The sequence below is a fragment of the Erithacus rubecula genome (assembly GCF_903797595.1).
Source record: "Erithacus rubecula genome assembly, chromosome: 3".
NCBI lineage: Eukaryota > Metazoa > Chordata > Aves > Passeriformes > Muscicapidae > Erithacus > Erithacus rubecula.
The window spans coordinates 60,723,631-60,745,315 of record NC_136689.1 but is presented as its reverse complement, the minus strand read 5'-3'; the positions used below and the strand labels follow the sequence as shown (position 1 = coordinate 60,745,315).

The 21,685-nt window shown below is 39.7% G+C and overlaps 1 protein-coding gene across 4 annotated transcripts; it reads left to right on the top strand.

Moving 5' to 3' along the window:
- The first annotated feature begins 7,194 nt into the window (after positions 1 to 7,194).
- MCUR1 (mitochondrial calcium uniporter regulator 1) lies at positions 7,195 to 21,283 on the top strand. 4 transcript variants are annotated; one of them, XM_079300461.1, is made up of 9 exons: positions 7,195 to 7,596; positions 8,608 to 8,718; positions 10,158 to 10,261; positions 12,157 to 12,258; positions 12,956 to 12,997; positions 14,645 to 14,716; positions 18,187 to 18,240; positions 19,480 to 19,594; positions 21,059 to 21,283. In XM_079300461.1, the coding sequence occupies exons 1-9, from the start codon at positions 7,353 to 7,355 to the stop codon at positions 21,139 to 21,141; spliced, it is 927 nt and encodes a 308-aa protein (XP_079156587.1). In that variant the 5' UTR covers positions 7,195 to 7,352; the 3' UTR covers positions 21,142 to 21,283. The 4 variants fall into 4 exon arrangements, with proteins under 4 accessions (XP_079156587.1, XP_079156584.1, XP_079156585.1 ...); XM_079300458.1 differs by lacking the exon at positions 21,059 to 21,283 and adding an exon at positions 20,890 to 20,979 and having other exon boundaries at positions 7,218 to 7,596; XM_079300459.1 differs by lacking the exon at positions 18,187 to 18,240 and having other exon boundaries at positions 7,218 to 7,596.
- The last annotated feature ends 402 nt before the right edge of the window (positions 21,284 to 21,685 follow it).

Below are 21,685 nucleotides of genomic sequence, written 5' to 3'. Positions count from 1 at the left end.
GTCTAGGTAAAGGATTGGATTGTTTAACTGTTGAAACACGTTGTTCTCTCAAAGATGTTATGATGTTACAGATTCCTTACCGTCTTGCAGGGGTTTTGGGCTTTAGCTTTCTTTTCTTTCTTTTTTTTTTTTTTTTAAAGGAAAAAATTATATAGTATATTATACACATTTATATACTGTATAAATCAGTATATTTCATTGATACCACAGGAATGAAGACTTGGAAATTTGTTTTCCACCACCTTGGGATCTGCCTTGCATTTTTATCAGTCTAAAGTAAGACAGATGTCTCTTGAATCCCTACACTTGACAGTATCAGGGAGTGTAGTATCCCAAATGTTGGTTGTTTTTCATCTGGCAGTAACTATAGAGACAACTGAAAAAAGGGGAAAACTTCTCTGCTGATAGTTGACACCTATTTTTTAGAGGTGGAAACCAATGCAAGGCTGAGGAAAAGCCAGCTTTCAGCCTCTTTGGCAGAAAGTACACAGCTTGACCCTGAGTAATACAGGGGCCATGAAGAACCCCCAGCCTCTCTGTGCTGATTAGATGACTCCAGAGAACGAGCTCCTTCTACATCCCACCTGCCAGAGCCACAAAGTGATCTCTGAACTTCTTTTATCTCATGTCCACATTCCCAGGGAAGGATGGCATGGTGGAGAAACAGGCTTCCTCTGCTCTGTTTCTGCAATGGCTTCAGCACCTACTGCAACACAGGTTAGTCTAGCCCAAAGTGACAGATGAGAGGGTGTCACAAAGGGTCTGACAACTGGTGCAGGACTTGTGTCTTCATTAGTCTTGCACCTGTTTTTATGGTTTTGTTTTGGATTTTTTTTTCTCTGTGCATGAGGCTGCTTCAGACACAAAATGCCTCTTATGGAAAAAGAAGATTCTGCATAATGAATTTTCAGCATTATGGTCTCACTTGATCATTAATTTATTCATTCTCTTGCTGTATAACTGTTTCTCTACTTAACCAACTGACTTTGGTAATAGTTCTCTGCATAATTGATTCATAAGGCTGTTGATTCTCCCCATTTTTATTTAATATCAGAAATGATTTGCTGTATAACTGCCTCATTGCTTAACTCATTATCTACACAATTGCTTGGTATCATAATTGATTCACTGCTGAACTGTGTCACAGGATAATGAACAGCAAGTAACGGCTGTCCACTTTTCTCCTCCATTTCCCTTCCCTACATCTGCCTCTTCCTTTCTTTACATGACAACCCAAATCTTGCCTGACATGCATTTTAGCCCCTCAGCCCAGTACAAAATGCCACTGCTACCATCAGTCCCCTGGCCCATATTCAGATTCCTCCAAGCCCCCTTTAATGTCTTTCCCCACTGCTCTCCCAGCTGCATCACACAGAGTCGGCACAGCTTCAGCTCTCTGAGTCTGTCATATATTCTCAACTTATTCTCAGCCATATTCTCAGTTTTTTAAACCTTTATACTCATCTCTTCTGGCCTCCTTCCACCATTTTAAGTTTAAGCCTGTCCCTCTACAGACATTTTTACCTACTACTAAATCTTGTAAATCTTTCTTTTGCACCTGGAAGATATCTCTGGACTATTCCAAAACTCCTCTTCTCTCCCTCCTCTTTAAAATCTTCCCTCATACCCACAGATTCTGCACTGCACACAATGCCTGCTACACGAGAGGCCACTACAGTATTACTGTCCTCATATGACAGTGGTAAAACTTTAAAACTGCTGGCAACATACCCGGATTGCTCATGCATCCTTGCACACACCATCACACAGCTCCTGATTCTAATTCTCTTCACAGCATATCATGTCCTTCTTAAAAAGCACACATAGGCTGCTGACTTTGTCTTGTGTATTTGCAATGCCCTGCCTGAGATACCTGAGTAAAACTGTAAATAATAAATGCATTTCCAGAAAGTTAAAAAGCCAATGCACAATAATCCCTAGGTAGGAAAGATTCTACCCAGAAAGATGAGCCCCAAATTCCAATCCACTCCTTCCCTTTTCACTTGCTTGGAAATTATGGTTTTTTCCAACTCTTCTGCCAGTATGAACCAGACTTCTGAGGGGCAATTAAAATGCAGTACAGAAAGTCCTGCCTGGAAATTCCACTGCAGGACTCCTTTAGGAAAGAAGTAAGACCAGGGCTGTGAGGAAATTCTTATTTGAACTTACATGATTCCCAGCATGTAAAGATAAAAAATAAGCAACTCCTATGGATAATCTCCTCCCTTACTTCTGTCTTCCTGCATACAGCATTCAGAAGCAGCTGCTGCTTGCTGCCCCTCTACATCATGACAACAATTCCTCCTGCCTTTATTCAGTCAAAGGTGGTGAACACATAAATATTTTTTATACAAGGTAATTCTTGGGTTAGCAGGAAGGGATATTGGTCCAAATTGTACTCCATTGTAATGGCACTCAGTTTTGATAGCTTTAAACACAGATGGTATTTATCTGTTCATTCCACAGGAAAAACACATCCGATGAGAACATAGCAGGATTTAATATTCTAATATAAATGCCATTTCTTACTGCTGTCAACCATAGCACTTGAATGAATATTATACCTCCTTCCTTCAAGAAATCACAGCAGGGTTATTTCAGGCAATTGAACCAGCTTCCAGGGAGATGCACTCTGCTGGTGGTTTCTGCAAGGAGTTCGGTGCATGACCCCATTTTAAGATCTCTGGAATAGCTGTTTAGCGACTCAGAGGATCAGGTCGATTGGTTTAAACCTCGCCTGGGTCCCAAGGCTGAATTGGAGCGGCACTGACAGGCAGCACCAGCAGCAGTTACTGCTGCCACCTATGGGTAGCATCATTTTGGCTTCATTCCTCAGCGACCCTTTCTTCCCTACAAGCCATCTACATCTGTGCATAAACAAGTATAACAGAAGAAATCTCATACCTATCACTGATTTGTCCCCGAAAAAGGAAACAATATAACAGAGGAAAGAGTTCATCTATGCATCCCGCTGAAAAGAACCGGAAAAGATTTTGAGCACTTAAAATTATTATCTGCTGTAGATAAGGAAAGCAATGGCATCTTTTTATTTTCTGCCTTTGGTGTTTTGGGTACTGCCTTCACTTTAAAATCACTGGAGCACACTCATCTCTCACAAAACAGCACTGAAATTACTTGAAATGCACCTTATCTTTTGCATATCCATGTGAAAGCTGTTACAGCCCTTTTTTTTCCATTCAAAGTGGAAAGGCATTCATGCACTGGTGATTCTCATTCTCTTCCATACTGGGAGGGTTTTAGCTTTTTCCATTTAGAATTAAGAACAGTTTGGGGCATTCATCACCCCTGACAGCTGTTAATCCCCCTGAACTCCATACAATTACTGTATTAAAATATTTTAAGAAAGTAACAGTACTAGTTAATGCTATTTTGGGTTGCACTTGTGGTACTTTTAGCTCATTAGTCTGTCTCTGACAGTGGCTAGTCCCAGATGTGGTGTAAAGTGAAGAACCTCAATAGCAGAGAATTAATGCAAGGGCCCAGGAACCAGTTCCTTGCTATTATAGAGAACTGTATTGTAAAACACCTTTCACAAGTGATCCACACTCATCTAAGAGCTGTTTTCAATTTTTGAACCCTCCTGATTCCTGTGGAGAAGCTTTTCACAAGCTGTACTGTTAAGCAAAAACTTTTTAATTTTCAACCTTCATTTATTTACAGCCACTTTACACCAAATGTTCTTTCACCAGAAATGTTCTTTCAAATAAACAATAGTTCTTTTTTTTTTTTTTTAGGCTGTTTTTACTGTTTCATTTTGCTTACAGGTGCAAACAAGAGCCCCTCTCAAGATTCGTTTTGCTTAGTTAAACAAGTCAGTTTCTTTTTAATCACCTGCAACTGAAAGGATGCTTCACTCCTCTTAATTATCCTGTTTACACAAGCGTCTCAGTTTCAATTGGTTTCATTTTAACTGTACTGAAGTGACCAGAACTGTATTTCATACTTGAAATTACATTATACTCAAGGGTCAATGAAACTTTCCATGTGAACCCTGAAAATACCCTACTTGATACGCCTTGGTACTTTTGCTTTCCTTGATACATTTGCTCTCCTTGCTTTCCTTGCAGCTATAGCACAATGATGGGTCAACTAATACGTCCCAGAGCTCACTTTACCCTCCTTCAGTTTTCACCGAGAAGTTCAGAAGATGTTGTAATTAGTCCTTATTTTGCACTTTGCATTACTTTGCCATTTCTGTTACCCTAGTTTCTAAGGTCATTCACCACTTGTTCTTTCTCTGCAGATCTCACTTTTACAACCAAGGGGCTTGTAACTCCATAGATCAGTGAATGCTGTGTGCCTTCAGGGATTAAGTTTTCAGGACACGAAGCATTTGCTTCATTTATAGTCTTTAAGCAGGATCTATCGGCTTTCAAGGGGTAATGGATAGGTTAAAGTCAAGCATTAAGCAACTTACAATCATGAAATAGCAGGAAGATTTTTGTCCTGTTGACTCTCCTGGTTTGCAACTGCACCATTTCTGCCTTTTCTTGCAGAAATAGGCCCCAATACTCAGTTACCAAAACGGGTAACTCTGAAGCTACTGCAGCCTACTGAAGTTGCCTCCAGAACACAGGAAATCTACCTGCTGGTAGCACACAACAATCTCCAACATGGTCAAAAATAGAATGTGGACGATCATGGAAGATTCAAAAGCACCTTAAAGAGCACCTGGCTCCAGCCCCTCTGCCACAGACAGGAACATCTTCCATTAGACCAGGCTGCTCAAAGCTCCATCAAACCTAGCCTTGAGCACTGACAGGGATGGGGCATCCACAGCTTCTCTAGGCAACCTGTTCTGGTGCTTCACCACCTTCACAGTAAAGAATTTTTTACTAATATCTAATCTAAATCAAATCTATTTCAAGTTTAAAGTAATTCCTCCCTGTCCTGCCACTGCATGCCCTTGCAATTAGTCTCCCCATCTTTCTCGTGGGCCCCCTTTAGGTACTGGAAGGTGCTACAAGCTCTCCCTTGGAGCCCTCTCTTCTTCAGTGTGAACAATCCCATTCCTTCACCCTGTTCTCCTGTAGAAGAGATTCTCCAGCTCCCTGATCATGTTCATGACTTTACTCTGGAGTCACTCCAGCATGTCCTTCATCCAATGGGGACCCTGGGCTGGATGCACTACTCCAGGTCAGGTTCCACAAGAGCTGAGTAGAGGGAGAGAATCATCTCCCTCAACCTGGTGACATGACGCTGGAAAGGGAAAAAAAATGAAAACATTGATCTCTGACACAAAGACAGAGAGTCGTCTGCCCTAGGAGACTTCTGCAGCTCGTGGTAGCGACTTTGCTTTCATTAGAAAACATGAAAAGGGGCACTGTGTGATAGCCAGCATGTGTGGGTGCATCTGACCCTACATGGGCTGGCTCCAGTGGCAGATGGAGCCTCCATCTGGACAGCACTTCTTGCACCCATTATCTGCCATCATGTCCAGAACAAAAAACAACTGCAAAATGCAAACTGGCAGATGATATAAAAGGAGATACTTCAGTAATCATAGTTTTGCTTTTCAATTGCCATAACAAGCAGAGGGCTCTGAAAGGGATCATGGAAGAAAGTATCAAAGAAAATACACTGCACCAGTTTCTGAATCATCCATAGAATGAAAAGACAACTGCCTGCAGACTCACAAATGTCAGCAATTAGTGCTGTGCTACTGCCAGGCAGTGTGCAAGGAACAGCCAAGCAGATGTAGTGAACTTATTAGACATATTTCTGCTTTTACTTACAATGAAAACAAACATGGCTGTGCCAGCCAGCCTGCTGCTGTCCCTGACCGCCAACACTGCAAGTGGTTTAAGAAATGGCTATTCATGCAGTCTGCAAGTATAATGATACCTCTGTTATACACAGAATATTTATAGTTTATTTTGTAAAAAACACCAAGAGCTTCTCCTGTTCTGCTTCATGACCACAGCAGCTGGAGGAGGGTGCTGCTGGCCTTGTGTAGGTGCAGTCTCAGCTGCAGTGACACTGCTGTGCTGCAGTGACACTGCCATGTGCCATGGTGGGTCACCTACCTTTGTATTTATCTAGGTACACCTGAATGATGCCATCTTCATGCTGATTTGCTGCAATTATTGAGTCTAGTAGGAAGGAGAAAAGGTGTTGCATGCTTTTTCCTGTTTATTTGTACCTAACAGAAAAAAATATCAACTTGTTCTGAAGTAAGTGCTGCCTGGAGAAAATGGCAGTGGGATGAACCAACTTCTTCTCCTATTAATTTCCTACAAATATTAAGCAATGTGTCTTAACAACAGCACATGAGGAAGAAAACTTTTTTCCCTGTAGTTCCCAAAACCCTGTATTTTTGGCAGAACTAAACAAACAGCACACCTGATCCACTCTAGTGCTCAGGGCACCTGTTCAATGGTTAAGGCTCCAGACCCACCAATCCCAGGCATTACCTGGTTAATAACTCCACGACTCGGAATCTCAGTCCCATTGCAGAGCGACAAGTTCTGTCCGAATTGTTTGTCTGGTTTAGTGGGTTTAGTGGTTTAGGGATTACAGTGCACTGATGGTAGGACTTGTCAGGAAAATTAATTCACAAACACCAGAGGTTTATGTCCAAAAATGAGACAGAGGAGTCCCATTACTTTATTCGAATAAAGGGACAGGTCATGGGGCATTTCCCCGGAGTCTCTCACATTTTTAGAGGATGCAGTCTCCTTTTTATCCTAATTTCCAGGCCGCATTTCCCTCTCTCTTTTCCCACTGGCTGAGGTACTTGAGAAGCACAGACTCCCCAAAAAGCCTAATATCTAAGACCCCCTTCTAATGTATAACCACTCCCTTTGTCTTTTCCTTGTGTCAAATTGTGGAATTCCTTATGGAATTTATGGTTCTTCCCATTGTTCCTTCATCTCTCCATCCTTCATCAAGTATCTAGCTTTATTTACCAGCAGATCCACAGTTTGCTTGTGAGGACAAGTCCCTCATTCCTTTCAGACCAGTTGATCCCAAAGGTCACTTCCAGCCCTGATCCCATGATCACACGGCTTTCTGGCCCTATGACCGGGCAGTGTCCGTCTGTCCCCACCGCCCCGCCCCGCCCAAACCCGGCCCGCCCGCGCCGCTCTTCCCGCCGCGGCCGCTCCGTGAGCCGTAGAATCAATCGCCGTCGCTGGCGGCGTCACCTGCCGCGCTAGGCCGCGTCCCGGAGGCGGAAGCGGGACGGCGCCCGAGGCGGAAGTGAGCCGCCGGGGCGGCGTGCGCTCGGCAATGGCATCCCAGTAGCGGCGACGGCAGCAGCGGCAGCAGCGGTTTCGCTCCCTCCCTCCTTCCCCTCCCCTTTTCCGCCGTCGGGACCGGGCGGCGCGGCCATGGCCGGGGCGCAGGCGGCCGCGGGCGGCGGGGGGCGCGCGCTGCTGCTGCTGCTGCTACGGCCGCGGCCGCGCGGCTCGGACAGCGCCTCACGTGACGGCCGCGCGCCCGCGTCCCCCGCGCGCCGCTGCCTCGGCGACTGGCGGTGCCCGCCCGCAGCGCAGCCGGGCCCCGGCGGCGGCGCCGAGTGGGGCAGGGGCGGCGGGAGCGGCGGGGGGAAGCGGCGGCAGCTCGGGGAGCGGGGTGAGCCCGGGGATGGCGGCCCTGAGGGCACAGAGAGTCCGGGCACCGGGGGTGGGGAAGGGTCGGCAGCGCAGGGCAGCTGGGGGTGTCCAGCCTGCAGAAAAGGAGGCTCGGGGACACCTTATCGCTCTCTGCAGCTACTCGAAACGAAGGTGTAGCAAAGTGCAGATCGGACTCTTCGCCAGACAGCCAGCGACAGGATAAGAGGACATAGCCTCAAGCCGTGCTGGGAGAAGTTTAGGGTGGACATCAGAAAGGATTTATTGGAGGAAAGAGTGCCTGGACTGTGGCCTGGGCCCAGGGTGTGTGGAGTCACCATCCCTAGGAGTGTTTTAAGGACGCGGCGCTCAGTGCCAGGGTCCGGCTCACAACGTGGTGTTGGGTCAAAGGTTGGACTCGATGATCCCAAAGGTCTTTTCCAACCTAATTGATTAACAGATTCTGCCTCTTGGCACTTCACCTCATGCCCCACCTCACGTTCATTCTGTCAGGATAGTTTATACACTACACATTCCAGTGGAAACAACACACTGTTTTACATTGGCTTTCAGCATTGAAAGTTGAAAGTATTTTCTGCCAAAAGCAGTAAATGGCAAATTGTGAGTGATTACTTTTTTTCCTAAATGGCAACGGATGAGAGTTCACTTCTTTAACAAAGAAGGGACAGTGTGTGGATTTAGCCCTCCAGCTTTGAAGTGCTCACAGGTCCTGCCTGCTGAGGTGATTCTGGTAAAAGAGCAGATACAGGATGCTGTCAATTGGAGGCATTTTTCCCAGAACATTGTATTCCTGGAGAGCATCTTGTAAGGGCAGCAGTGGCATAGTGTCCTGTTTTCCAGGTCTTGCACATAGAACTTACTGATCAGATGTCTTTTCACTTCCAAGCAAGTTGTGATAATCTCAACACAAACTATTTTGTAATAAGTGAAAACTCCTGGAAAGCAAACGTTGATAAAAGTTTTTAAGAAATAACTTTGGTTTTGTTTATATTTTTTTTTTTCCTTTTTCCAGATGTAAACATCTCTGTGTCATCTTTACAAAGCAAAGGAAGTCTTTCCTTACTGGGAAGTAGGAGGCTTTATTTTGACACTCATGCGCTGGTATGCCTCTTGGAAGAAAATGGTAATTTGTTTGAAACAAGTAGCTATTTTTAATGGCTTTCGTGAGTGGATTTTTAGTTCACAAAATTTGTTACTTTTCCTTGACATGCAGTGTTAAACCTTGATTTTATGGATTTTTTGGGGGGCTTATCTATACACTAGGTAGAGACATACAGGGCTGTCTTTGGCTTCAAAAAGGAAACAGTGAGGTTATATAACTGACTTTGGAATAACTTTTAACCTATTGGTAGTTAAAAGTGCTAAGAAAAAATGAAATTTTAAGAACTGAGAGTATAAAAACCCCAGCATTTTCAAGGCAGTGGTCTAAAATGTATAAATTGGATTCCTTCATATTTAGTATATTGCACCTTAAATATGCACTACTGTGTTACAATTGGATGGAATATGGACTACTCTGTACAGTGCAGCTTTTAGGATAGAGTGTAGAATACTCTAAAAATAGTATTATGCTAAAATATAGATAAGGGAATAGATTATTTTGGATTCAATGCTGAGGTGAGAGAGGTGCCCTAAGGTGAACCCTCAGTACAGCTGAAGTGACTTGTAACAGCTCTCCATTCCTAAAACAGAGAGGTCCAGTCCTCTTCCCCTGCCAGGTGGTTTTTTCCTTTTCCTCATTCCAGGAACTTCTCAGGAAGCCCTCCAGCTCTTTTTCTTGTTTGTATTCTGAGACACTAATTTAATGAGTTGCTGGATCAATTGAGTGAGCACAGGTCAGAGTGTCTGGAGTGTCATAAGGGGAGAGGGAGCAACTTTTTTAGTGGTAGTAAACTTTTATATCAGCTCAGCTAGTGAAAGTGACTTGCTCTCAGCTGTGCTTGCTGATGCTGAACTGCTGGTTAGTTTGAAATAATCACGCCTTTGCAAGTGTTTCTTTTCATAATGATTAACTCTCCTTCGTGACATTTTTACTCCTACATTTTGAGGGTGGAAAAGATGAGGGCATTTTTAGGGACAGTGTTTTCCTGCAGTTTCCGATATGTTCAGTTCAAACAGTCTAAAATCAGGACAGTTGGCTTTGTTTTTTGTTGCTGAGTTTTGTACATATTCAGTGGCACTGGAGTTCTGTAGTATAATGAGGAATCTGCATTTCAGAGTCAGAATTCTTGCTTGCTCATGGAAGTAACTACCTGTAAGAGGTGACATTCCATAATAACTCTGGAAAACTCCCTGTTTATCCTGCTGATGGTATAACAGTGTTGTACTATGAAAGCAGTCATTATGTTGGCAGACAGTTTTATGTCACAGACATAGTTCTGGTGTGGGGAAATGTGGAGGTACTAACTGCTCTTTTGTTGGTGCTGGATCAAGAGGTCTGTGTTTTATTATTTTTCATAACTGGTATTTATTGTAATTTGGTGCTGAGTATCAACAAGTGTTATTTCTGTAAACTGTCCAGATTTGGATGTCTGTCTGAATGTCACCTTTTGTTTCGCTTAGGGTTCACTACTCAGCAGTCAGAAGTCATTGTGTCTGCATTAGTGAAAATCATGAACACCAACCTGGATATGATTTACAAGGACATGGTCACCAAAGTACAGCAGGTTAGACCAGAGGCAGTGGTGGGATTAAAGTAAATTAAAGCCTTGTATGCCTGTTAATGAAATATGTGTTGCTATTTATTACTCTTCGACAGTGCATTTTAAAAGTTTGAAGAGCAAGCATTCCTCTATATCTGTTGGCTGGATTATTTTGTCTGGAGTTTATCAGATGTTACCAAAGTGTTGTGATGGACTTGAGATTTTAGTCTCCTGGGTTGGTGGGCAAACCACAAGTAGTTTTTTAGTTTCAGCCTTACAGTAATATGACACAGTTACTGAGAAGGCTTTGACAGGCATAAGAGGTGCATGGATTTGAATTTCTACATGTATTCTTTTCTAGACTTGTAACAAGGAAGTACATAGTAACCAGGCTGCTGTCTTGAGAAGTGAGAAAACAGCCGCCGCTGTCTCTGTAGTGTAACAGTCTTGGCAGAAGTGTGTCTCCTTAAAAATTGGGACTCTTTTGTGGCACTTTCCATCTAGGGAGGTTTCAAACCAATCTTCCTAGCTTTTAGATTGTAGGCAAACCTACAATCCTCCTCTTGCACTGAATTTGTTCCACAGTCACTCAGGGAATGCCATGTTAAAGGGTCCTTTTCTCACATGGCTGGTTGTATTTTACAAGCAGTCTCAGCCTCCTTCTGTGCCTAACATTTTAAATGAAAGTTGTTTTTTGTTGAATTTAATATTGCTACTCATGGTAGATGTTTTGTGAGACTGTTAGATTTGACCCTCAAGTGACCTTCTGCCATTAAGATGCAATGTGTAGGTTTGTATGGCAGCTCAGGAAGTGTGTGTGCCATCAACACTGGGCCACATGATAAATTTGTACTTCCTTATAGTCTTTGATTGCACAAGAGCTTCTGCAGAAAGAGAAGAAAGATTTGGAATGTTGTGGATGACCTATTATCAAAATATTACTTTGATTATGTAAAACCTTAGGGAAAAACAGATTTACATGTGTGTGTATGTATAGGCATGAAGAGGAGAAAGAATATGAAACATTCTGGTCTCTGCTGAGTGCACTGAGGAGAAGAGAGAACAAGAGCAATCTGGAAACACTGAGGAGTAGGAAGAGAGGTGTCCATGCAGTACTCCTTCTGCAGGCTTTTTATAATATGTCCAGAACACTGACCCATTTTTTTCAGTCTTGTGGTCAGATGGCCTGGAGAGATGTCTTTAGATGCTACTTAGAAATAAAATGCTGCAAGGTAGAATCACATTTTATGACAAAACTGAAGTTAGAGTGCTGTGTCAGATTTGTAGGAGTCTTAGTCCAAAAGTAAGGGACTGCTTCTTAGAGGAAGATCTTTAGTAGAGAAGGTAGTTCCTATTTGCATGTGTGAGTAGTGTAAGATCTAGAACAATGTCTACAGACTTTTCCATCCTTGAAGAGAATTCTGGTTTGTCTTCTGTCAGTTCAGTGTGAGGGACTGAGAATAGCAATTCAAAGCATCAGTGTGTGATCTTGAGCAGTGAGGCAGAGACTTCCTTGCTGGGAGTGGCAAAAAAAGGAGGTAATTACAGAAGAGTATGGCTGCACTGAGAAATTTTGGTCTGATGGCCAGCTTTCCTCATTTGGCTGAGAGACAGCTTCCCTCATGCCTTTGCTAGCTTAAGAATTTGATGACTTGGAAGCAAATGTTTCCTAGGCTAATAATTGAATTATTCTGATCTGTGTTAGCACTGCCAATTTTGTCAGATGTCACCAACGTTTGAGCCTAACTTGCTTATTTTGTCACTGTCACTCTATCTTGCTTTCTGCAACTTGGATAATCAACCTGGAATTACTGAATTAAAAATACCAATGTACCAAAATAGTCTTTCATATTTGTAGGCACAGATTAGGAAAAGCATTACAGTTGTGATATATTCTGAGGTTCTTCTTTCTTTTAAAGGAAATTGCACTTCAGCAAGTAATGTCCCATATTGGTGGTGTGAAAAAGGACATGATTATTTTGGAAAAAAGTGAATTTTCAGCACTTCGTTCAGAAAATGAGGTAAAAATTACTGTCTTGGGAAGTGCTACTCTAGACCTTGTTGTTTTGTTATGTTTTTTTAATAATGATATAGAAAAGCATCTTGTACCCAAGTAGATGACTGGGGCTGGGATGGTTTGACACCTTCATTAATGAACTTGTTGATGGAGCAGAGCAGGGAGCAAGTGTGCAGATGATCCAAAGCTGGGAGCAGCTGCTGATACACCAGGCAGTTGTGCTGCTGTTCATGGGGACATGAACAAGCTGGGAAAATGGGACGACAGGAATCACATGGAGTTGAACAAATGGAAATGCGTAGTCATGCCCTTGGGGAATACCAGGGGCAGGACACCAGGACAGGCTGAGGGTGACCTAATGAAAGCAGTTTGGCAGGGAAAACTTGGTGGACTCCAGGTGGACCATGAGCCAGTGATGAGCCCTCATGGCAAAATCAGCCAGCGGGCTCCTGGGCTGTGTGAGGATGGGACATTGCTGATTTTTACCTTGTGCTGTTGTTTGGAAGGGCACAGTACTGAGTAAACTTGCATGTGTATTCATCTGTACATGTGCTGAGGACATAGAATAGTGCTTGGTTTGCCTGCCTTTTCATATTATGGATTATAGTCACTGTTACTGATCATGCAAATTCAGTAAATTTCTAGATAGTGTGGGTTCATATACAGTAGTAAAGCCTAAAATTTTTCTTGTATTCTCACAGAAAATAAAACTTGAGCTCCAACAGATAAAGAAGCAAGTCATGGTAAGATACCATAGCAATCTAATTAAAAATTAACACCTGTCTAATTAGCTGGAAAAAATAAGAAGTGTTACTTTCAGAATTTTATTTTCTGAGCTGTGTTATGATACATGTGATGCTGAAATTGACAGTACACTGCAGCAATGGCACTTTCATGCATACCTCATTTATGGGGACAGGAAGATGACTAGTACAAGAGGTGAACCAAAATATAACTGAAGATATTTTTATGTCTTTAATTCAGATAATAGCTGCCATATCATGGTTCAGGCTGAGTGAGGTTCTGCATTTAGGACTGCCTGTACATTAAAGATGCAGCATACATTTAAAATCACATTACTTACTAATTGTGGGGGTTTGGTGGTTTTTTTCCTTCTTTTTCTCTGAAGCCTTACCTGTTACCTGTCCAGAATTTAAAGCAGTCTTTAAATGGCTTTTTAAAGCCACCAAGTTTGAGATCATTATGTTTGGTCCCATTTGTTTGGGACCAAATTACCATTGCAAGAAAACAGGATCTGTATACAAAGCTTATTCTGTTTTATAATACATTTGGCATCTAATTTTTAATTGTAAATTATTTTATGGTTTTAGTTGCATGTGAATGAGTTAATGTAATCCACTGATAGGACATCAAGGATCTGAGTCTTCTTTTCTTAAAACTAGATGTCTCTATATTTTACTTTTAACTGTAAATTCAATTCTCACAAGGACACGTTGTTACATGCTTGCTCATACAAAAAGACACAATATAAAACTTCAAGGAAAAATTCTATTTTGTTATTTATTAAACTGTAATGTATTCTGTTGAAATGACAACTAATAGAAAATCAACTAAAGTTCAAAATTCAAACACAGAAATTGAGTCTAATTATTGTTAATGCTAACCTATTGAGTTTTCATTGGCCTTGAGAAATGCTTACTTGGTTCTAGCAGTAGAATCTCTCAGAACATCAGTAGTCTTTTATTTCTCCCACATATTCATCTAATCAGCAGTTGCCATGTGACAAACTGTCAGCTGGCTGGAATTCCTGCCAGGAGGCTGCATTAAAATGGCAGCTGTCACCAGGAAAAGCAGGACTCACAGCTATTGATAAAGTCAAATGCAAGCATACAACTTCATGGTAGTTTAAAAAAGTTAGATGTTTAAAAATGCTGTAAACATTTCCTGACTTTTAAAATGTCTATACCTTTTTCTGAAAACTCTAGATGTAGTCTTTAGAAACATATTTTCTTTTACATTGTAAGGGGAGAAACTTGCTTTGAATGTTATTTGAGCATCAGCAATGTTTCATGGAAGAAATCCAACTTACAGGTGTAGCCAGACTGGGTTTCTAGATATCACAGAGAGTTACAGGATCTATGAAACATTCTCTGCATTTAGAGAAGGTTGCACTTCTCAGTTACGTGCTATTCTTAGGGTTAAAAGTAATTTTTAATTTTTGATTTTGAGATCACATTCATACTATAGAACATCGTACTTCCCAGGTGAAGAATAAATACTTAATAATTCTGAAAAATTATATACATTAATTGGAGAGAAGCTCATGTTCAGGAGATATATAAATAAAGATGCAATATATTTGTCTAATTCTTTCTGCTTATGATAAAACAGAAAACCTTGCTTGCTGCTTTATCAATTTTTCTCATTAGGATGAAATTACCAAAGTTCGTGCAGATAACAAGTTAAACCTAAACCTGGAAAAGAGCAGAGTAAAAGAACTGGTAAGTTTTGGTTACTTCTAGAAACATCTCAACACTGAGCAATTTCCAAATTTGGGTAAGAACATCTTACCCAAAAAGATTTTCATACTAACCTAAAGTATCACTCAGCTTCAAGGTGGTGTTAACCCAAGTTACTCATCCTTATGTAGGTATATCCCAGGTGCCATGTTTGGGTCTGTATCTTACCTGTTTTGGTCTTGTTTTGCTATCAGGATTAACACATTGCACTTAAATATATTAGATATTTAATCTAATATGCTGACCAGCTGCCTAGAGAATTTTCTGTTTTATATCTCTTTCTCAGTTTACACACTTAGTATTGTGTACACATTTTGTTGAATCATCATTGAAGGTGTTTCATTTCCCTGTATCTAGTTAGTCAGAAAATACCTATTGTGGAACTAGTTGGATTTTTTTTTTTTAACTGTACGTTATCCTGATTCGTATTATTTTTGAGGTTTGAAATACCTGGTAGGGCACAATTGATGTAATCTTAAATTAGGGTAATGTAGATGTAAAATTAGACGATTAATGAGTTTTTGCATTATGCATAGTACTCTAGAGTTCTGTTCTCATAGATTTTTTTTTCAGCAGCTTTTTGGATCTCAATGAAATGGCATCTTCTAAATTGAAGGATCTTTTAATGACTTTTTTCTAAATTCTTTTTCTCTCAGTCTTTTTTCCCAGGTGTGTTATAAAGGCATAATACTTATTTTCAATACCAGCAATAAGAACTGTTCAAGTAGATATCATTTATCTTGTGTGTGTGTGCCCCTAGAAGTTTTCAGAGTGATTAGTTTAGGTAACAGCTGTGTTGGTGACTCTGTCTGTTAGTCTGTTAGCCGTGGTAGATTCTTGAATAAAGTACAATTTGAGCAGGTAGACTTCTTGTTTAAAGGTTAATATTTCATGCTAGTATTTTTTAATCACATCATATGAAATGTAGTCACTGTGTATACGATAACCTTTGCAATAATTTGGGCTTACAAAAGTTATATGAAACCACTGCAGCAGTTATAAGTTATGCAGCAATGTTTTCTTGTGTATTAATGTAGGATCGTGGAATCTGGACTTTGGTCTTTCGTGTTGAACACAACTTTATTTTGCCTCCCAGGAAAGGCAAACTGTGCATGTCAACTTTCTCTTAAAAAAGTTGGCCAACTTTGTAGTCCACTGTGCAACTGTAATTTCATAGTTTCTATGGAAGCTGCTCTCTTTTTTTCCCCTCCCCCCACCTCACCATTTAATTGCTAGCTCTGCAATGCATGCACAGAGGAAAAAGGCAGCTGAATGGGGAGCAGGTTGTAGCACATATGCTGAGTTGGGGGAAAGATGCAGTCCATTATTTTCTATAGTAGGCACAGCATCATTGTTATATTTACTTCAACTGTAATGTGACTAAAGACTTAATATCCAGCTTTATGAGGAAAAAAAAACCAAAAAAAACCTAAGGATAATTGAAGGTTAGAGTGCATTCTTACTAAGTTACTTTTCAGAAGAAAAATGTCCAAAGTTTTAATTGTTTTAACTTGGAGCAATAAGTAAAATGTTCTTGTCCTTCAGTCTTACATGGAATAAATGCTGAAAGAGAATTTCTTTGTTTGCCTACACTGATATTGGCAATCATTCATATGTAATTCATATTCTAAATGCTTTATCTTTTTTTTATAGTTTATTATTTTATAGTCTCTTCTACTTTATTTCTCAGAGAATCCTACATTGCTTAGTGCACATCTCATGTTGTGATTTATGCCTTCAGTCTACAGATGTGATTTTAAAACCTGATGTACAGTACAGAAGTATATACAGATGTATATATTCATGTGTTTATGGATCACACTGCCTCTAAGCTTGCTGTTAAAAAACTCAAGATGTACCTGACAAAATTGAATTTTTCCTGCACTGTGAAAAACATGGACTTAAGGGGAAATCTCCCTGTTGAATTTCAGTGCAGGAGATTTAGCCTTGTCCTTCCTTCTTGGTTTTTTATGCACTGTGTTTATGCTGTTACAGATGTGATGATGGCTTGCAGTAAAAGACCAATTTCACTATCTTAAACCTAAGAGTAAAATCTTTAAGTCTGGCCTAGAGTTCTAAATACAAAACAAAACATCCAGAAAGAAGCTTGTAGAATATAAATCATTCAGAAGGTGTGTATTTGGCTAACTGCATCTGTTTAGAGTAAAACAGATTAACTATTTCCGTCCATAAAGTTATTTTAATTCTCATAGTTCTTTTGATAGTGATCAATTCTTCAATGTGAAGTCCAATTCTTGCATTTCTACTGAAACACAACTTTGATTAGACTTTTTATAAATATTCTGCTATTTTGACACTATAAAAAATGGAGATTTATAAAAAATATCTGAATTTTTTTTATCCCTGTCTTTGTTTTTCAGAATCTAGTGACTCCATTAATTATAGATATGCTGTTATTTGTCTTTATGTAATTTTCTACATTTGTAGCAGCCTGCTGTCTTTTAACTTCAACTTGAGATCAGTCAAAAGTCCAAACAAAGCTCTAGATCTTCAAGGAATATTTCTCAGTACTGAGGCATTTATGTAGATTAATCTGATTTTAATGTTAAAATTAAATAAGTTTCCAGAGTGAAGGAAAAATAAGGTGACTTTCACATGGGAATGCCAATAGATAAGGTTATTGCTGTTTAACTCAGGATTCTGAGATGGGTGCCTGATAACCTTAGTACTCTTCACTGGAAACTGGTGCTTTATCAGTTGTCTGTGAATAATTTAATTGCTCCAGTAGTGGGGCAGGAACCATTATAGGTGTCAAGGTAAATCAAGCCTCTTCATGAGTCAAAAAGGTAACCTGCTTTAAAAAGTATGCTTCCTTATTTTGGATTTAACTTTTCCTTGAACCCAATCAGCCATAACCTAAAAATAAGCCACAACTTCTGATGATCCACAAACATAAGGCTTCATGTGTGATACAAATGTTATAATTTTAACAAATATACCATGAAATGATAGAGGTCAGAACAATTCAAATTGTGAGTGCATACAATGCTGGCTAAACATTTCTTTGATAGCTGAATTTGATGTGATTTAAATGTTCTCCCCTTCCTGAAGGCAGCAGGTGGTTCATCCTTGGTTGTGCTTTTATGCTCAGTGGATTAGTCAACTGTTCCAGAGTTACTGTTTAGAGTCATAGGTCCTTGCTTTTCAGAAATGCAAATCTGCCAGCCTCTCTTCCAGCTGCTTACTAATATATGCAGTTTTTGTGGAAGGTGAGTGTCTGAAGAACTTGTTGCACTTCACATTTCTGAAGTGTGCTTTGAAAAAGGACTGCAGGTACCCTACAATGCTGTCTTCCAAGTGCTGTCAGGCAATACTGTTGTCCAGATTATGTGTTCTATGTAAAACAAAGAAACATGCTTTTAAGTGGGGGAAAAAAGAAGGAAATTAAGTTTAAGAACAGTATCATGTTTAATTTTTTTTTTCCCTTCTAGTATTCACTTAATGAAAGAAAACTACTTGAAATGAGGACAGAAATAGTGGAATTGGTAAGAACTTAGTAGCTGATTATTACATAGCAAATCTTTTTGTACTTGTGTGTGACTTTGTATCCTTTTTGGACTTGGTGATGTCCTTATGCACTTTAACTTAAGTGTCTACAGAATAAAAAGGCTTTCATACATGTTATTAGACTCTCTGCATGTATAATGAGCTGTTCAGTAGTCACTTTGTTTTGAAACCTCATGAATGTAGTATTTTCTGTGGATGAAATTCCACTCACAATATGAAATTAATTCTTTCCCTCATGTTTAGAGAGAAACTTATTGCTAGACTGATTTGCCTTCGTTTTAGAGGAGATTTTTATCAAGAACTACTACTTATCTTTGTTTTCTTTCTGTAGTTTAGGGAATTATCCCTAGGAAGTCATCTAGCAGTAAATCATTAACTGATTAACAATGTTTCAGTAGTGCTGATTTGAAAATATCAGCAACTCAGCATTGCTGCACAGATGTATAAAAGCAGGAGTACACAGCCTGTTCTTGAGTATAGCAGCTGCTGTTCTTAATTTACAAGTTGGATTTTTCAGTCTCTTCTGAGTAATTGTTCTATCCCATATTTTTTAGCAGAAATCCTGTCTTCTGTCATAATTAAATTCTGCATTTGTAGCTGATTTCGTGGTAAAACTCATTGCAAGACAAAGACATGCTTTTCTACAACAGAAGACCAATTCTCAGTATTTCTCATGATCTATAAATCTCCCTGCTCCAGTGTGATTTTGTCACAAGAGGCTCTTAGGCTTCTCAGTAGCTCTTACAATTGAGCAGTGACTTTAGTCAGTGGGCTGAATGACAGATTGTAGTTAATGTTTATGCTGTTAGATTGAGATAAGAAGGCATCCAGTTCTGCCAGTTTCTAGGTTACTTGTTAAGGAACATGTAATCACATAAATTTCCTGAGTTCACCAAATTATTCAATTTCCTGGATATAATCAGCTAAGAAGGAACTTGTTCTCTTTGAATAAGGCCTGTATTAGCTCAGTTGGAGCATGATGCTAATGACACAAAGCTTGTACAGGCCATCCTGTCCATCCGTGCACAGGACACTGCTGAGTTGGACTTAGGATCCTTGTGGATCCCTTCCAGCTCAGAATATTCTGTAACTTCTGTAAGAATGCAAATTAACATGCATTTAAGGAGGAAGCAAAAATACAACTTGAAGGGATGTCTAAATTTCTAAATAAACTAGGAAGTGTTCAAATTGCATCATTTTGTTGCTTTGCTTTTTAGCACGCACAACAAGACCGAGCTCTGACCCAAACAGACAGAAAAATAGACACAGAAGTTGCAGATCTGAAAACAATGCTTGAAACACACAAACTTGACAATATTAAATACTTAGCAGGTAAGGAATCTGGTGGTTGTCTGTCATGGTGAAGCGGCCAAACATTGTTAAATGTTTGGCAAACTCTCAATTGGCTGTATTTGTAAAGCCCCCGATTAAAAAAAAAAAACAAAACAAAAAACTTGAAACAGTCATAGGCAAGATTAGCAGCCTTATTTCTGTGCTTAACCCAGAAGAAATTTCCTATGATTCACAACTTTATTTTGCATGGACTTTTTTCAGGCTTTTGTCCTTCTTTATACTGTTAATATGTGTGAGAAATCTAAAAGACTCCCTGTTAACAAGGACAAAAAAGTTCTTCTGTGCCTGACTTAATTTATGTAAGCAGCCTGCTGCATGCATTACCAGGATTTCTTCATTCAGCTGATGGAGATCTAACTGCAAAAAGGAATATTTCAGTTTTTCTGACTGTTCTAGGCCACATATTCTTTAAATTTCCTTATTTACACAAGCACTTAGAGAAAATACTGTATATGTGTGCCTACATTATTGCCTTAGGTAACTTCAGCATTTTGACATTTTACTACTGAGTGTGCGGTACTATTAAATGAGGCTTGCAGTAGAAAATTATTCTGATTTAGATTTTCTGATTATTTTTTCACAGTGGATTTTGTCAAAAGTACAATCACTTAAGCCTAATAGTACTGTATTTCAGACATATCGTTTAGAGAGAAACAATAAAATGGAAAATAAAAGGTGTTTTACTAAAATGAGAGGAAATTATTTTCCCTTCCATTCCTACTCAAAAACAAATTGAACTCTGCATGGAAAAAAATAATTTTAAATCATTTGCATTGTGTTTGAAGTGCTTCCATTGCAAAATAAAAAGGCAAAAATATTTTGTGTGTATGTCTTGAAGTAAAAATTTAAGTAGAAATTTTAAAAATGTCAAACTGATAAGCCTTGTTAAAAATGGCTTTCATTCATTTGATTGCTATATACTTGACTGTTTTATTAATCCCATTGTTTATTTCCTCCTTTTACATCTGTAACTTGCAGTATTGATCTTTTTGGAATGCTAAAGCAAGTAAGGGTTTCTTTCAGCCTTTTGATATTTTTCCAGCTTTTTTTTTTCTCTCCTTATTTGTCATTTTTATATTCTTCCTACCTTGAAATGGTTTGTTGTAAATGAAAAGCTTAATCTGTCACATGGGAGTGGGGCAGTCATTGAACTTCTAGTATTGTAGTAAGATACGTGCAGAGCTTTCTGAAGAGATGTTTCCAGAGCTATTGATTTAATGTTATTTAATGTCAATATTAATGCAATTTTCTTCCCCATCTTTATTTTCTTTCAGGTTCAGTATTTACATGCCTTACTGTAGCACTGGGATTTTATCGTTTATGGATATAACAAAACACGAATTTAAAAGGACTTCTTTGCCTGAGTTTCTGACAAAAAGAAGTTTTTAATCTTTACCTGGATTTTAACCAAATCTTGACTGTTTTATTTATTATTTTATAAAGCAGACTGTGTTGAGAATGTAACCAAAGACGTGCCTAAAAACAAACTGTGCTCATACCTTGCATATGTTGAACCTTACCTCTGATGGAATCACTTCTGCCGTCTCCCTCCGTTCTGAGCTGCAGGGCACCTGCTGCTGCCAAGCATCCTGTGTAGGCATTTCTGCCAGTGGAGTGGGCCTGCATGCTGTGGAGAAAACCAATGGAATTTTGTTCCATTGCCTGCTTAGACACCTTGGTCAGACTCAGTTGCATGTGTTGGACTGAAGTATTTATTATTAGTGTAAAACTGAAGCTACGTGTTCTGTGGCTTGGAGGCACTCTTGTATAAGTGGAGTTTTTGCTGACTGAATCATGCTTACTTCCCTCCCTCTAACACTTGTTTGTACAGTCACTATGATCAAATATTTGTTTGGCTATTTTTGTAACACAGCTATCAGCTTGTTTTCCAGATGGCTGCCCAATCAGTTGTGTTCATGAACGAGTCCTGTGTAAAGATAGCGGTGTTTGCTGCTAGTTTTGTTTGTAAGGTATTTGTAGAGATTCTTGTGACTGACTTGCCTTCGGTGCACGCAAATATCTGATACTCATTCCATATGCTGATTGCTTACCTTACCACTGTAACTGGAA